Here is a 16,826-nt window from a genome sequence, read left to right on the forward strand (position 1 = left end):
AGTTAAAACATGCAGGAACCAAAATACTGCAGGAAGCTAGTCAGAGCTCGAGGCACTTTAAAGATAAGAGCAGATCCAGGACAATAAGGTCTGATAATAAGATCAGCCATAGATGGGAACAGAAATACATAAATGCAGTAAAACCAATCACTGAATGAATAGACCGAAACCAGTCATTGATAGAGGAAATGTATCCATTCTATAACCAATGCCCATGTCTGTACCTATCTGATTGTAACGATGTGTTAACTATCGATCACCATGATCTGTCTACTCAACTATAACGATGTGTTAAATGGCTAATGTCCGGACTATCTATTGTCTAAAAAGGTATAAAAATGATCAACTGCTATTGTATGATTGAGAAGGTAGCTGCCAAGTACTGCGGAGTACCAGTGCTTTCTCCCCGAAGCTTCCTGTCCAAAATAAAACTGTTACTGAACCTCCAGTCTGACTCTGGTGGTAATTTCCCACAACACTATCTTCATGAAAATCTTAGCCATTGTAATAAACAGAGTCCAAGAAAAAAAATTGCATGGAAATTTTACCTCTTATTTCAGGGAAATAAACATTTCTCAAAACAAATGGCTATGGAGTTTAATAACTAGGCATTCAAACTTCAATATAAACGTTTTCAGCAACTTTAATGCAGCTTACCATGGGCCCAATCCCAGGTTTGGCACTGCTGTAGGTGCAATGATTCCATTAACCAATTGCTGAATAATTCTGTAACAAGCGTAAGAAAAAAGTTTGAAAGTGTGAATATCATTTCAAACTACAATACGTGCAAGCATACTTTCCAACCATGAACAAATTAAAATATACAGCCATTGTTTCTATTATACAACATACATAAAAATCAGTATCTAAATTTAAATACATTTAAATTAGTATCACAACCTAAAATGTAGTTGCAGTGTTTGGATTGCATGTGCTGTTGTGAAACCCTCACTCACAACTCTCACCCACATTGCCCAGATTGCAAACATAGATGCCACCAATAATAACCTTCCTGGAACTAAATTAGACATGGCAGTAAAATAAACACCAAATAGCAGCTTTACTGTAAGTTACAACTAAAGACAAGTCAACATTTCTCACCAGAAGCAAGTTTCTTCCCCTGGTTGAATGCTGAAATTCCAGGAGGTACACCTACCCTTCTAGAGTCGGAACTCCTTCGTTTCGTGTTGTAGGACGCCGTGATGGGAACCGAGGTGCTCTGGGTTGTCTGGAACTATACCGTGGCCGGGACTGGTGTTCCCGTTCCCTCCTATTTTCAGAGTCTCTGTTTTCTTCTGCACTCTGGTTGGCTCCAAAGGCGAAGGGATCAAAGGGGTCATCCAAAATGCCAAATGTAAACTGTCCATAGCTGCCTTGCGGTAAGGAAAGCAAGTGCTGGTCTAAACCCTGGAGTAAACAGAATTTTGAAGGAATGTTAGGAATAAATATTTCTGGCTTTTCAAATAAAAAATCTTTCAGTTTTCCCTTTGGCCCTCGCCAATAGACTTGTCAAAAATAAGTTATAGAATGGCCTCCTCGGCTTCTGTAGAGATTTGGATTTTCTCTGTTTTTCATGCTGGATAAATGTCCAGTTTCTGCTTCCACTATTTCTTATTTTACAAAATGCGAGTCATAATAGTATTCCTTTTCCCAATTTCCAAATGAAAATCAGAAGACTGGCTGTTTATGGGGCAAGGTTTGGGTGGCTGATGTAAGGATAAATGGGAATGTAGGACAATTGGTTCGCGATGCCATTTAAATTATAAAGTCAATGCATCAATAAGCACTCAGAAACCAGACAGAATTACCTAGTTTGTACCCACCAATCATTCAGATTATCATGGATCTTATGCAGTCTAAAAGGGATCAAAGAACTAGCACGGTTTCCTATCATTCACAAATCTGCCAGGAAATCCAAACTACACAAGTGAAATTCAAGTTTTCCAGATGGAATAGCATATCTAAAGATTGTTCGATAAAACTTTGTGAACTTTACACTGCAAAAACTATATTCTTAAAAAAAGAGGTATTCAACTACTTATGGACTAATTCCAATTTTTAAGTACTGCCTTAGGTACAGTGTCTTTTGATATTGTTCACTCCTCGGTTAATTTACTGGTGACCAAGTAGGAACATAAGAATAAGGAGTAGTAGGCAATTCGAGCCTGCTCCACCATTCAATCAGATCACGACTGATCTCTCCCTGGTTTCAAACCCACCTCCCTACCTGTCCCCATATCCCTTTAACTCCTTTTTTTAAACATAAATCAGAAACATATCTATCTCCTTCTTGAAACCAATGATTCAGATTCCACCACACTATGGAGCAGCGAGTTCCACAAATTCACTACCCTCGGTGAGAAGTAGTTCCTCCTCATCTCAGGTTTAAATCTACCACCTCTCAAACTATACCTGTGGCCAACCTCTTGTTCTATATTGCCCCACAAGGGGAAACATTTAGTCTACATTTACTTTATCAAATACTTTCAATATTTTATATACCTCAAATCAGATCCCCACTCACCCTTCTAATCTCCAGCGAGTAGAAGCCCAAACTGTTCAATCTCTCCTCAGACGTCAACCTTTTCATTCCCGGTATCAATGTAGTTTTAGTCTGCACACATTAGTATACTGTAAATGTGTTTTTCATCTTTCAGAAAGGAGTCAACTACGTGTTGGGAACTTTATGTGCCCTTCAGAAAAATTATGGAGTAGTTTTGGGAATAAACTGTCAATTCTGAGCACATTAGTCCTTAAAGTACAGAAGACGGGCATAGGTCAAAGATTTAGATCAAAGGAGACTTGAACTGGTTATGCATCTGTGCTTTTCCTGCAAGTAGAAGACAAAGCAGGTCTGGGGAAAAGCCAAACCATAACAGATAGCAAGCATCATAAACATACAATGCATGCCTGTTTAGATTTAGGTGTGAAGTTCTAAATTTCATTGGTTCCTCCTTAGTCTTAAAAAAAAAGATTGCATCCTTACACCAAATATAGGTGGTTAGCCTGGGATTAAGTTTTCATCTACTTGTATTTTTAAAAAGCTGATAATATTCCAGCAAAACCATGTCCATCTTGTATTTAACAGCGGTCTAAAACTTTCTTCTGGATTAAACTTGACAAATTTTAGTATGACAGCAATCTTTAGCTCTGCCCCCACCTGGGAATAAATAGTGTTGCTGCTTGGGGGCAACTTTTCACCATTTTCACTAGAATTCTAGGGATATACAATACAAATTAAAAACAGAAAATGCTGAAGTGCTGGAAAACTCATCTTCTGATTAGGCACCTAACAGCCTTCTAGACTCAACATTAAGTCCAACAACTTCAGACCATGAATGCTGTCTTCTATTTTGAATTTTTCCACCTAACCCACGCAAGTTCACATTTTTTTTGAGTGCTGATCTCTATTCTGCAATGAACATCTACTCTGGACCATTAATGCTATAATTTCCACTGCCTTTGCCTTGTGTTCCATGACAAATTTGACATTGAATTGCCCTTCCTCTAATTATCCCTGACCTTCTTGTTAGTTCGACCTGCCCCTCCCCTTTTTTCAAAAGCATTAAACCCATCACATTCCTACCTCTCCTTAGTTCCAAAAGAGGAGTCATATTGGACTCAAAACATTAACTCTATTTTCTCTCTCTACAGATGCTGCCAGACAAGCTGGGTTTTACCAGTTCTTATTTTTTCAGATTTCCAGCATAGGAATTAGGAGCAAGAGTTGGCAATTTTGCCCCTCAAGCCCACTCCACCATTCTATATAACCATGGCTGATCTGCATCTCATCCTAATTCCACTTCCCCGCCTTTTCCCCATACCCTTTATCCCACATCTGAAGCATCTTGCTTTTACTTTAGTGCACAGTGCAAAATTCCTCTTCTTTGCAAACCATTGTGCTTGTCCGCTTTATTTTTTAATCTCATCCAAGAGGCAAAAATGTACAAATCTTTAAAAAAATGTCAAGAAGCTATTCAATGAGAAGGGTCGCCATCAGTGAATGTATTGCTGTCCTTACCAGATGGTCACATTGGTGTACTTTGAGCAGAGATCATTACAGAGCAATCAAGAGCAGAACCAGAGACTGACACAAGTACACTTACCACACCCCTGATTCAAATAGCTGACTCAAAACAGATCAGGTATCAAACTTAGAACATTCTTCTTTGCTGCACTATATATTTACCACAATATAGTGATATTTGAACTTTGAAATGACATATTCAGATATATTCAGCCTGATTCATATATTCAAAATCAACAGTGATGAAATAACAACCCACTATAGGCTGGTTTTAGTCTATCCTGATTAGATGGATGCCGCTGACAAAATAACTAACCGAATCCACCACCTCCATTTATCACATCCGTTACTGTATTGTATGTGACAGACACTCCAAAACTGACCCTCTTTGTGTATGCAGTTCCCGCCACTGACAGTCTATCTACAGCAGTTCCACCAGTGTGGCATGAAAATTTATATGCTTAACTTGGATAACCACTGGGACAAGAATAATGAAGTATGTTAAGTCTCGTGTTGTATGTTACTGGAACGATAAAATGATAATTTCAATAACAGCACTGAATCAAATCACCACAGCTGGAGATCTTGTAGGTTTCAAAAGCCTCCTTAACTCTTTAAACAGATAGGAGCATAAATTAGTTGTCTTAGGGCTAACCTTTCAGCTAAATATATACATACTATTTGTATTGTTTTGCACTAAACAGATGATCGCATTTACAGGGACTGAAATGATTTTAAGGACTTGCTGGTCTATCTTTAACGTGACAGCATCTCAACTACAACATCATACTGGGACTGACAATGAAGGAGGATGATTTTAGAAAACAAGTTATATTATCTTCTATTTTCTCACTCTGTATGTTTGTAGCTGAAAACTTCGGCTGGAGCATTCAACTGCTTCCGTCTCTTCTCTTTAGTAAGCAAAGGACTTTGGTGGATATCACTTTTCTTAACATTGCAAGCAGAATGGATAGTACTGTGAGAGGCACAGCAAAATAGGCTTTCCCTAGATTACCAGCTCTCCAAGTGGCAACAATTACATTGTGCACATCATGTCTCCCTGATGATTCCAGATGAATCTATGGCTATGTCTGAACAGACAATAGGAAAAATTTTCATTGTTATCTCTGCACTAAAGAGCCTGATATACTGTTGAAGGCAAATGGTTTAGTGCTGCCTTTTTTTAAAAAATCACCGTCCTTTCTTATCCCTCACCAAAGCGTTACAATCTCTGTAGAAACTGAAAGAAATTCAAACTTCCAGTTAATCGCTAAAAGAATGACAAGATTTCACATTTAAGATGCTTACTGTAATACAAGTTTAAAAGCTCTACTGACTAAACATTATCTTTGTAGGCAACTTACATGTGAAACCACAGAATGGAATTTCTCCCTTTAATTAACTGAAAAAAACAAACTTCACATTATTCATCAGACTGTCTTTTAAGTAAATGCTCAATTCTCCTGAAATCGGTTCAAAATTATTTTTAGGTTGAAGGTTTATTCTGTTCCTTTCTAAGCATGGTGATTTCTAATCTCAGTATTCAGAGAATCATAGAATCCCTACAGTGCTGAAGGAAACCATTCAGCCCATCAAGTCTGCACCAACCAAAATCCCACATATTTACCCCGCCAATCCCCTGACACTAGGGTTAATTTAGCATGGCCAATCAACCTAACCCATACATCTTTGGAGTGTTGGAGGAAACCCACGCAGACACAGGGAGAATGTGAAAACTCCACACAGACAGTGACCCAAGGCTGGAATTGAACCCAGGTCCCTGATGCTGTGAGGCAGCAGTGCTAACCACTGTGCCATTTGTCCTTCACAGTCAAGAGTATTACTGGATATCCTTCCGATAGCATAAGCTAGGTGAATCTTCCAGCCTGGTTTCAACTCATGAATTTGGTCTTTTTGATCTGAGCACAAGCTTCCACCCACAAGTGTGGGGAACCATAGGGACTTTCGGTCTTTGGCTACTCCCCCCTCTCTCAAACACTGGCAGACTACCCCGCTTGATATTCAGTGATATTTTGAGGAAAGCCTGTAACCTTTAAAATGGCTTCTTTTGCACAATTCCATACGACAAGATGAATCACTGGGGCCTTATATTCATGTTCGAATGGTGATTAGCTATTCTTTAGAGTCCAAACTCTATCCTACCCATGAATCAAATGGATAATTCAAAGTAAACCATTTTGCAATTTGATATTTTTAACAATACCCTTGAATTTGGAGACCCACAATCTGTCCACCAGCATTCACAGCTGCCTGCAAGTGTGAATGCCTTGCACCATTTTCCCAGTAAGACAATCTAGGCCTTCTTTGAATCTTTGACAGCCCTATCACACAGGCCTGTTGTGAGGTAGACTTCAGCACAGAACACGACTCCCTGAAACAGTCCAAAACATCATAATCTTATAAACCTCAATTGTAATAACATCCATCAAGAACTTGGAATTTTTATGAAACACTATACTGTAGACATGGTCATGACAGTAGCTTATTGCACACAGTAAACAATCTGAGATTCCAAATTGATTTGAATACACACCAGAGGGGGAACGTAACACTCATCACCACATGCAGCGATTTCTTTGGTTCCCTATTAGTAATTAAATTCTAAGTGCTTGTAAAAAGAATAAGTATCTAATTTGCCATAGGTAACAAAAACAACTTGGGGGCAAAATTGAGCTCTGTAGTGCCCAATGTTTGGGTTCCGCGTTGTTGCGTGACTTTTGAACGGACCTACCTTATATGAAGTTGATCTTTCTCTGCATTCTAACTATGACTGTAACACTGTATTCTGCACCTTCTTTCCTTCTCTATGAACCGGATGCTTTGTCCGTATAGTGCGCAAGAAAAATACTTTTCACTGTATACGAATGTGTGACAATAATAAATCAAATTAATGGTGTTCACAGCACACACACACTTCTGACGGGAATCATGCTGGACACCATATTAGTGAAGGCACAGCTAATCTTTGCCAGATGTATACAGAATAAGCAGATCATGGCATCAATCAGCATGGAATGTTGATTTGACACCAGCCCTGCCATTTGGAGCTCCACACTCCACTCACTGCCTTCTCTTAACATTACATCACTGATCATGTGTAAACATGTATGAAGGACACCCCATTACTTCACCCCACTATTTTAAAGAATAATCAACTTGTTTAGTAGTTGGTTAGTTTCTTCTGACTGTTGCTGAGATCTACAAATGTCTGATGTTTCCAATAGCTGTTTCAAATTGCAGAAATTTACAGCAGTGATGTGGCAGGTGCTAGGGGACCTTTTGCTGACTTCTAAGGCTTCTGCACAAACCAGTTGCTCCCAGATGTGTTTGCATTAACTCAGCTTCCCTTTTGAACAGAGCATGCCTGGGAGATTGACCAGGGGACAATTGGTTGCCAAAAGATGGAAGAGGAGGAGGATCATATTATGATTGAATTTAAAATTCTATTTGAGGGAGAGAAGAGTGGGTCTAAGATTATAATTTTAAACTTACAAAAGAGCAATTATGACGGCAAGAGAGCAGAGCTGGCCAAAGTGAACTAGCAAAAGGGTAGGTCAATAGGGATACATTGGCAGACATTTAAGGGGATATATTAGAACACAAGAAATACATGTTATCAAGAAAAAAAATTCAAGGGGAAGACCCATCATCCATGGTTAACTAAAAAGTTAAAGATAGTAGTAAACTTAAAAGAAAAAACAAATAATTGCACAAGATGGGTGACAGGTCAGAAGATAGGGCAGAATATACAAAACAGCAAAGAGTGACTAAAAGATTAGTAAGGAGGCAAAAATTGAGTACGAGAGAAAGCGAGCTAGAAATATAAAGACAGATAGTAAGAGTTTCTATTGAGATTTTAAGAAATTATTTAACAGTGGGCATTGGTCCAATAGAAATTGAGCCTGAGGAATTAATAATGGAAAGTAAGGTGATGGCAAATGAATTGAACAAGTATTTTACAACTGTCTTCACAATAGAACATACAAGAAAATCCCAGATTTAGCTGTAAATCAGGAAATGGGAGGGAGGAACTCATGAAAATTACAATGACCAGGGAAGCAATATTGAGCAAATTGTTGGAGCTGTGGGCTGACAAGTCCCCAGGTCTTGATGGGCTTCACCCTAGGATCTTAAAGCAAGTGACAGAGTTAAGCGCCCGACAACTAACTGATCAGCTCCAACCTCTGTAGCCCTGCTACATCCAGTCGTGAATGGTTTAAAGTTTTAAAGTTTATTTGTCACAAATAGGCTTACATTAACACTGCATTGAAGTTAGTGAAAATCCCCTAGTTGCCACACTCCGGAGCCTGTTCGGGTACACCGAAGAATTTAGCATGGCCAATACACCTAACCAGCACGTCTTTCGGACTGTGGGAGGAAACCGGAGCACCCGGAGGAAACCAATGCAGATACGAGGAGAACATACAGACTCCGCACAGTCACCCACCCAAGTCAGGAATCGAAGCTGGGTCCCTGGCGCTGTGAGGTAGCAGTGCTAACCATGGCCACGTGGCGGACAATTAAACAACTGACTGAAGGAGGGGGCTCCACAAACATCCCCATCCTCAGAGATGGAGGAGCCCTGCACATCAGTGCGAAAGACAAGGCTGAAGCATTTGGAGCCAGATATGCGAAGTGGATGATTCCATCTGGGCTTCCGCCAATGGTCTCCAGCTCAGGTGCCAGTCTCCAGCCAATTTGATTCACTCTACATGATATCAAAAAACAGGTGGAGGACTGGATACTGCAAAGGCAATGGGCCCTCAACATTCCAGCACTGAAGACTTGTGCTCAAGAACTTGCCGCTCCCCTAGCCAAACTCTTCCAGTACAGTTACAACAGTGGCATCTACCCAACAGTATGGAAAATTGCCCAGGTATGTCCTGTCCACAAAAAGTAGGACAAATCCAACCCAGCCAATTACCGCCCAATCAGTCTACTCTGGATCATCAGTAAAGTGATGGAAGTGGTTATCACCAGTGCTATCAAGCAGCACCTGCTCAGTGATGCCCAGTTGAGATTTACCAGGGTCACTCAGCTCGTGACCTCATTACAGCCTTGGTTCAAACATGGACAAAAGATTGAATTCCAGTGGTGAGGTGAGTGTGACAGCCCTTGACATCAAGGCCGCATTCGACAAAGTGTGGCATCAAAGAGCCCTAGCAAAGCTGGAATCAATGGGTATTGGGGGCAAACTCTCCACTGGTTGGAATCATACCTGGCACATAGGAAGATGGTTGTGTGCGTGTGCATTGGTGGGGGTGGGGTTTAAGTCATCTCAGCTCCAGGACATCTCTGCAGGAGTCTCTCAGGGTAGTGTCCTACACCCCAACCATCTTCAGCTGCCTTGTCAATCATCTTCCCTCTGTCATAAGGTCAGAAGTTAAGAAGTTCGTCGATGATTGCACAATGTTCAGCACCATTCGCGACTCCTCATACCGAAGCAGTTCATGCTCAAATGCAACAAAATCAACACAATATCCAGGCTTGGGCTGACAAGTGGCATTTGCGCCACACAAATGCCAAGCAATGACATCACCAAAAAGAGACACTCTAACCACCGCTCCTTGACATTCAATGTTACCATCACTGACGCCCCCACTGTCAACATCCTTGGAGTTACCATTGACCAGAAGCTCAACTGGACTCGCCACATAAACACAATGGCTCCAAGAGCAGGGCAGAGGCTAGGAATACTGAGGCAAGTAACTCACCTCCTGACTCCCCAAGGCCTGTCCACTATCTACAAGGAACAAATCAGGAGTGTGATGGAATACTCCTCACTTGCCTGGACGGGTGCAGCTCCAACAACGCTCAAGGAGCTTGACACCATCCAGGACAAAGCAGCCCGCTTGATTGGCACCAAATTCACAAACATCCACTCCCTCCACCACCAACGCTCAGTAGCAGTAGTGTGCATCAGCCACAAAATGCACTGCAGAAAATCAAAGACCTTCAGACAGCACCTTCCAAACCCACAACCACTTTTATCTAGAAGGATAAGGGCAGCAGATACATGGGAATACCATTACCTGCAATTTCCCCTCCAAGGTACTCACCACCCTGACTTGGAAATATATCACCGTTTCTTCGCAGTCGCTGGATCAAAATCCTGGAATTCCCTCCCTAACAGCATGTGGACTGCAGCGTTTCAAGAAGGCAGCTCACCACCACCTTCTCAAGGGTAACTAAAGATGGGCAATAAATGCTGGCCAGCCAGCAATGCCCATGTCCCACAAATGAATGAATGAAAAAGTGGCCAGTGAAACATATTGGGTTTAATTTTCCAAAATTCTCGAAATTTGGGGAAGGTTCCATTAGATTTGAAAATAGTGAAAGCAGCAAGCTACAAGCCATTTAACGTCATTGGGAAAATACTCGAAGTTATTAAAGATGTTATAGTCGGACGTTTAGAAAAACCAGAGGTAACCAGGCAAAGTCAACATAGTTTTAGAGATGGAAATCATATTTAACCAATTCAATGGAGTTCTCCGAAAAAGTAATACGTGCTGTGGATAATGGAGCACTGGTGGATGTGCTGTACTTAGATATCCAAGTATTGGATAAGGTGCCACATCAAAGGTTATTGAGGAAAATAAGAGCTCATGGTGTCAAGTGTAGTATGTTGTCATGGATAGAAGATTGGCTAGCTACCAGGAAACAAAGTAGGCATAAATGGGTCATTTTCTGGTTGGCAAGATGCAACGAGTGGTTGCGACATAATATAAAAACATAGAAAACTAGAAGCAGGAGGCAGCCATTCGGCTTTTTGAGCTTGCTTCGCCATTCATTTTGATCATCGAATTCATTATCCCGATCCCCCCCCCCCCCCCCCCCCTTCCTCCCCATAATGAGAACATTGAGTTTACAATCGATCAGCCATGATCTTGTCGGAAGGCCGAGTCACTTCATCCTGTTCCTAATTTGTATGTTTGCACAAAAAGAGGGCTTTCAGCAGGAAGCCACATCCATCGTGTTCAGGAAGCAATGTGCCTTTCTGAACTCAAGCACAGAACAATGAAAAATTAAAGCAAGACATGGATTGTATTGCCAATGGCTATGAAGATGACTGCGACTTGTAACTTTTATCCTTCCAAACTCTCGTTCTTGGATTATCTGCCAAATCTCAAGTTTGCCATCTCCAATTGTGTAAGAGCATCAATGACCTCCAAGGCAGCTAACTCCATTTTATTCTCTCTTGCCAAAGACAACTTGCAGAGTTTCCACAAGGGTTTGCTCAAACTACAGGTTACCTCATGTTGTAGGATGCCATTAACGTAATGCATATTACTTTGCGAATTCCTCATACCAACTTTTTTGATGCAATTTGAATTGACAATACATGTGACAAAGTATTGTTTCTTGCATGTTATAGAGACAAAGCATACCATTCATAGAGTACGCAGGGGAGGAGGAGAGGGTGCAGAATGTGGTGTTACAGTCATAGCTAGGGTGGAGAAAGATCAACTTAATAAAAGGTAGGTCCATTCAAAAGTCTAATGGCAACAGGGAAGAAGCTGTTGAGTTGGTTGCTACGTGACCCCAGACATTTTAAAATCTTTTTCCCGACAGAAGGTGGTGGAAGAGAGTATGTCTGTTAGAGCCTCCCGGTTGCAGTTCAGTAAATGAGACATGAGTTCTGCTTCTTCATAAACTACCTTTATTTCTTTGATCCAACTCCACATACAATTCTCCATCAACCTCCAGTGCCACCTGTAGCCCCTTTATATATGACTTCTAATAAACAATTGACATCAAATTAGGACTTAATTTGAAGGTCTGTTAACCCATTCCTAACAATGCCCAGGGTGCATGGGATCTGTTTTTCCGAGGCAGCAGGAAGTATAGACAGAGTCGACAGATGGGAGGCTGCTTTGTGTGATGGACTAGGCTATGTTCATGACCCTTTGTAGTTTCTTGCAGTCTTGGACAGAGCAGGAGCTATACCAAGCTGTGATACAACCAGAAAGGATGATTTCTATGGCGCATCTATAAAAGTTGGAGAGCGTCGTAGTGGACGTGCGGAGTTTCCTTGGCCTCCTGAGAAAGTAGAGGTGCTGGTGGATTTTCCTAACTATAGCGTCAACTTGGAGGGACAACTTGGTCATGTACTGAAACAAAACAGAATTCACTTCCTCAGCATCCAGCTGTTGCGAGGCCATACAACCCCTAATGTCTTGGTAGCAGTGGCAATACCTTAATTTTGCAGTAATTTACTGTGCCAGCTGCGTTTTCAGCCTCCACGATAAAACAAAGGATGGTTACTATGCAAAAAGGACTATTCACTCATGATATAGCTCACAATTTGGTTCGCAACTCACACAAAGATGTGCAACATTATATAGTGAGAACCACATTATCAGGAGACATTTAATACAGCAGACCACTGTCATGCTGCAACAACCACTAGACCACACTGGAGTACTCAATTGAGCAGGTCACATGATTTGTTGGGATGCTGAACAACCTCACCATCATAAGGGGACAACCCTTGCCATCAATTATCAAGCAAGCAGCTTAAAAGAAACATGAAGGGGAGGAAGAGAAAGGGGGCACCAAGCTAGACAGCTCCTTTCTGCACGGGCTACGGAGAATTAATCTGGGTGCAACACCAGTAACAGCAACCCTAATTCCCCATTCACCAACAATTCAACAATGTTTCCCTTCCCTCCTTCACTGACCATCACACCATTCTCTTAAACACAATATGGACAAAAGCCACACAAAATGAACAATGCACACAATCTATAAATGAAACTCCATATTCCAAATACAATTAAACTAATCACCTTTGTGCTGTCCCTTAGCTCCCATCTTCGATGTGCCTTTACTTGTCCTATTATTTCTATGATGTACTATCCCCAGTGATGCAGCACGATTGCGAAAGGCTGCTGGCTTTCAGTGGAAAACATTACAGATAACCTTGCAGGACGACCTCAAACAGCTATGTGCCGGGCAGGCTCGGCTTCAGACTGCGTTTCAGCATGTGCAGCAGCGGTTTGGGCTGGTTAGCAAATAAGCAACAGCAAAGACATTTGCAGAGGAGCAGTGATGGGAGCATGAATCCTCAGACGATTCTGTGCTAAATGGAGCCACTGCCTTTCTCCTGGAATAATGCCTCAGCAATTCTGGACAGCACCAACATGCTACATGCCCCTTTGCACAATGGTACTCTCAGCCTTGTTGGCAGTAGTCTAAGCTTGCATGAGAACAGTTTGAGCTACCAATACAGCATTCAGATCTTTGGTGCTAGCTGTTTATCATGCAGTAGAAGTTGATGCGCCAGCCGTTGGATGCTATATCACTGTTAAGCCCAACAGTGTGTTCACGGGTTGGTCATCACTTCCTTGCTGGAAAGGATGTGTTCTAAGCTATGTGCCAAATTGGACCTGGATACCTCCATGCTTCTGGAAATGGAGTGCAGGCTTTCTGATAGGGTTCCAATTGCACATGCATTTTATTGCATCTGCCTAGTCCTCCTCTAAGTTCACATCAAAGTCTTCATCCTGGTCCTGTGCAGAACTACGTTACAGTATACTTGCCCTGGAGTCAGGAGCCCTGTGTCTCAGCATGTGCAGATCTTACCTCTAATCTATCCCTTAAAATAAATGTAATGTCAATATTTGAGCTGTTGGCTGAGAGTGTGAAATTAAATGTTGTCCCTTCACCACTTTATTCTTTGATAGTCCTCCACTACCTCTTGGGCAACTGAAAGGTAAAAGGCACAAGGGTTAAATTGTGGGGAGGGGAGAGGGGAGGAATTAAGTGGTGCACACTTATAGCATCTGCAGCTTTTAATTCAGGAGATAGTGCAATATGGAGCAAGCGGGGCTTGAGGAGGATTAGACACGGAATATAATAATCTTCAGTGGTTTTAGTGTGCTGTTGGCCACAGTTTCGGCAATGGCTGTGTCAATACTGGCCAGTACAGTCTCCTTCACATGGACTAGAACACAAAGGCATGCCTAGCCCACTCTGGTTAATTCCTGCTTCCAGTTGTGTGCCACCTTGCGTTACAAGGGAGAAGGATGTCAGTTGAACGTCATGCAATCTGTTCAGATGATGTGGCCGCCAAGACTGAATGGTTGGCAACATGTGCAAACTTTGAGATCTGGGTGTGAAGCCTGAAGCAGTGCCAAGGCATGTGTGTGCAATGAAGCAAATGAACGTTAGGAGTGAGATTGATCAAAAGAGATTGTTGGTGAGTGGATGGTGGGAATGTTGTGAATTGAGGAATGGCTGAGGGTAGTGCAACACTTGGTAGGGTGTGACACGAAGATGCATGCACTGGCCCGTGACCATTCCTGAGAGATCACTGAATTTCTCTCAGCACTGCACCGAGGATTTGTGGGCTAAACTCCGGAAATTGACCTCCATGGCTATCCGCTCCCATAGCCTTTTGATGACGAGTGAATACAGGAGATCTCTTCAGGTTTCCATCTTGTGCCTCCAAACCTCCAGATGGAAAATCTTGGAGCCTGCTCCCTTTTGTGCAGTGTTACTCTTCACTTACGAGATCTGGTTAGCTTCTTGCATCACTGTCAGCACTTAGTGGCTCTTGAATGATTCAATATAAAAATTGCAGTATGTTTTATAACCAGTTAAAAAAGCCATTAGCTGCATCCTTTTCCCACTGTTTCCAGGGTTGGTTGGTTGGTTTGGGGGATGCTGTTGGGGCAGGGAAATATTTGATCAGAGAAGGGGTTTAAAACAGTTGTGTTTTGCAGGCTATGGCAGCAGCAATTGGGCCTCAGAACAGACCATTAAGCCATGCCCACAAACAGGAAAAGAAATTGCAAAGATTACAGCATTATCTGTCAAAAGCTCAGCCCTAGTTCCAGAGTTGCCATTGCTGCCCCTTGAGCTTGCATTCCCAAAATCTCATCCCACGATCCGACTGGGGGTGGGAAGCCCTGCTTTATCAGGTGGTGCGTGAATGAAGTAAAGACCTATGAGAGAGTGGTGCCCTGCCATATAGCTTATTACAGAACTATGTCACCAACCCTTTCAAAATAAGATAATGATTTAATCACCTCACCAAGTGATTTTTTAAAAATGTATTCTTGAATGCTTTGTAATTATTAGGATTAAAGCAAGATGCTATTATAAGATTTTAACCATTAATAAAAAGTTATAGTTAAGAGAACAATTAATTCAATGCAAATATAGTTCGATCAAAAAGTTAGGAATGGATATGACAAAACAACATGATAATTAAGCCCTGCAGAGTAATTAAAACTTGAAACCCTGGGAAAACCATGCTACCAACCTCAAGTAACTGTCGAGTCTGGTCACTTGTGGAAGCTGTTGAACTCGAGTCATTTTCAATATTTCTACAAGAGTTCCAAATATTGCATAATTAGCAATGTCATAAGATATCATTTCCATAAGAACTTGCAACTAGCTATTACAGATTAACGTACAATAAGGTAGGCTGCTTCATCTGTACTAATTACTGGACGAAAGTCAGAGACAGAGACAATGTGAAAGTCAAACAGTTAACATCAGTTTCAGTTAAAGAATTATTTTGCTCTTTTTGTTTCAAATCCCAAAACTTCCCAAGAACAACTGAATATATTATGTAACAGTCACAAGATCGATGGGATTCACCTTTCACATTTCCTTGCAAGATTGTAGTCTGCAACTGCCAGGACCTTTCAACGTGGCTAGCCATTTACTTAAAAAAAAAGTTTAATGCCTCATTTTATTACAAATAGCAACATTATAAGCATGCTTTGTAAAGTGGAACTGACTAAATGATCTAGCCTACTCAGTGATACCCAAGTTGTTGTTTAAAGGAGAAGAAAAACAGAGAGGACCGTATATAAATTATTTAGAAACCTGCGATTTTGAGTTCCTCATATTATCAGGAAGCTGATCGATGGACAGCCATTACGAAGCTTACGCAGCTGCACAGGAAATACCGCAGATCAGATCCAGCACTTGCTGACTTGGAGTAGTCAGAGCAGAGGGAAAAAAAGTAACGCCTGAACAATTACTAATATAATCTTGCCAGCTCAGAAGATGGTAAAGAGAATCACTTCAGATAGTCATGTCTTCAAACTTACAGACAATGAACACTGAAGATGAACATTCAAAGGATAGAACGATAAGCACATTAATGACCAACATTTTGAGCAGCACGTAGATCCCAAGCCACACAACGGAATAAAATATATAAATGCAGAAAAGTTTTAGCGATGGTTATTAGTCCAAATCCATGAGAAAGCAATTCTTTATCATCCCCCCCCCCGCATGAGTCAAAGGTTGAAACTCATGCTTGCATTACAGTTTGATGTACAATAGCAGCTTGCCAGCATCTCAACCCAAGTCGTCTTTCTTTTCTGACACGTGCTCTGGAAGAACTTTTATTTTTCGAATGTGGAAAATCAAGTAGGACATGGACAACACATAAGCTTTGAGGCTTTGCAGTTTTGTTTAACGTGCAGACTTTTCCAGACAATGAACTGACATTCTCAGGCAAGTCAGAGCACATCAGCATCAAGTCCATAAAACAATGGTACCACAAGGGTTATTGAGAGATTTTACTGTAACCCAGGAATTATAATTTTATTCCGCATTCAGTTCAAACAGATATTAGATACGCTCCATATGGAGCTCTAACTCCATTTTCATGGTGGCAAAGTCTTTGCTTCAACAGGACAGAAATTTCTGCCACTATCAAATGCAATGGCTAATTATTGATAAGGCGTGATGATCCAATTACATTGTACATTTTTGCAGAGTATTATTCCATGGTATTCAAAAGCATAGCAAG

General features: G+C 41.3%; 1 protein-coding gene across 2 annotated transcripts in view; it reads right to left on the reverse strand.

Moving 5' to 3' along the window:
* The window catches only part of rnf126 (ring finger protein 126), a 62,635-nt gene that overhangs the window by 20,815 nt on the left and 24,994 nt on the right, over positions 1-16,826 (reverse strand). For both annotated transcript variants that reach the window (XM_078198261.1, XM_078198262.1), the window contains exons 3-5: positions 15,318-15,381; positions 1,157-1,407; positions 658-726 (exon numbers count right to left, since the gene is read on the reverse strand). In XM_078198261.1, coding sequence (XP_078054387.1) covers positions 658-726; positions 1,157-1,407; positions 15,318-15,381 — 384 coding nt within the window. The remainder of the gene's footprint in view (positions 1-657; positions 727-1,156; positions 1,408-15,317; positions 15,382-16,826) is intronic.

The sequence above is a fragment of the Mustelus asterias genome, chromosome 26 (genome assembly GCF_964213995.1).
Source record: "Mustelus asterias chromosome 26, sMusAst1.hap1.1, whole genome shotgun sequence".
Lineage (NCBI taxonomy): Eukaryota > Metazoa > Chordata > Chondrichthyes > Carcharhiniformes > Triakidae > Mustelus > Mustelus asterias.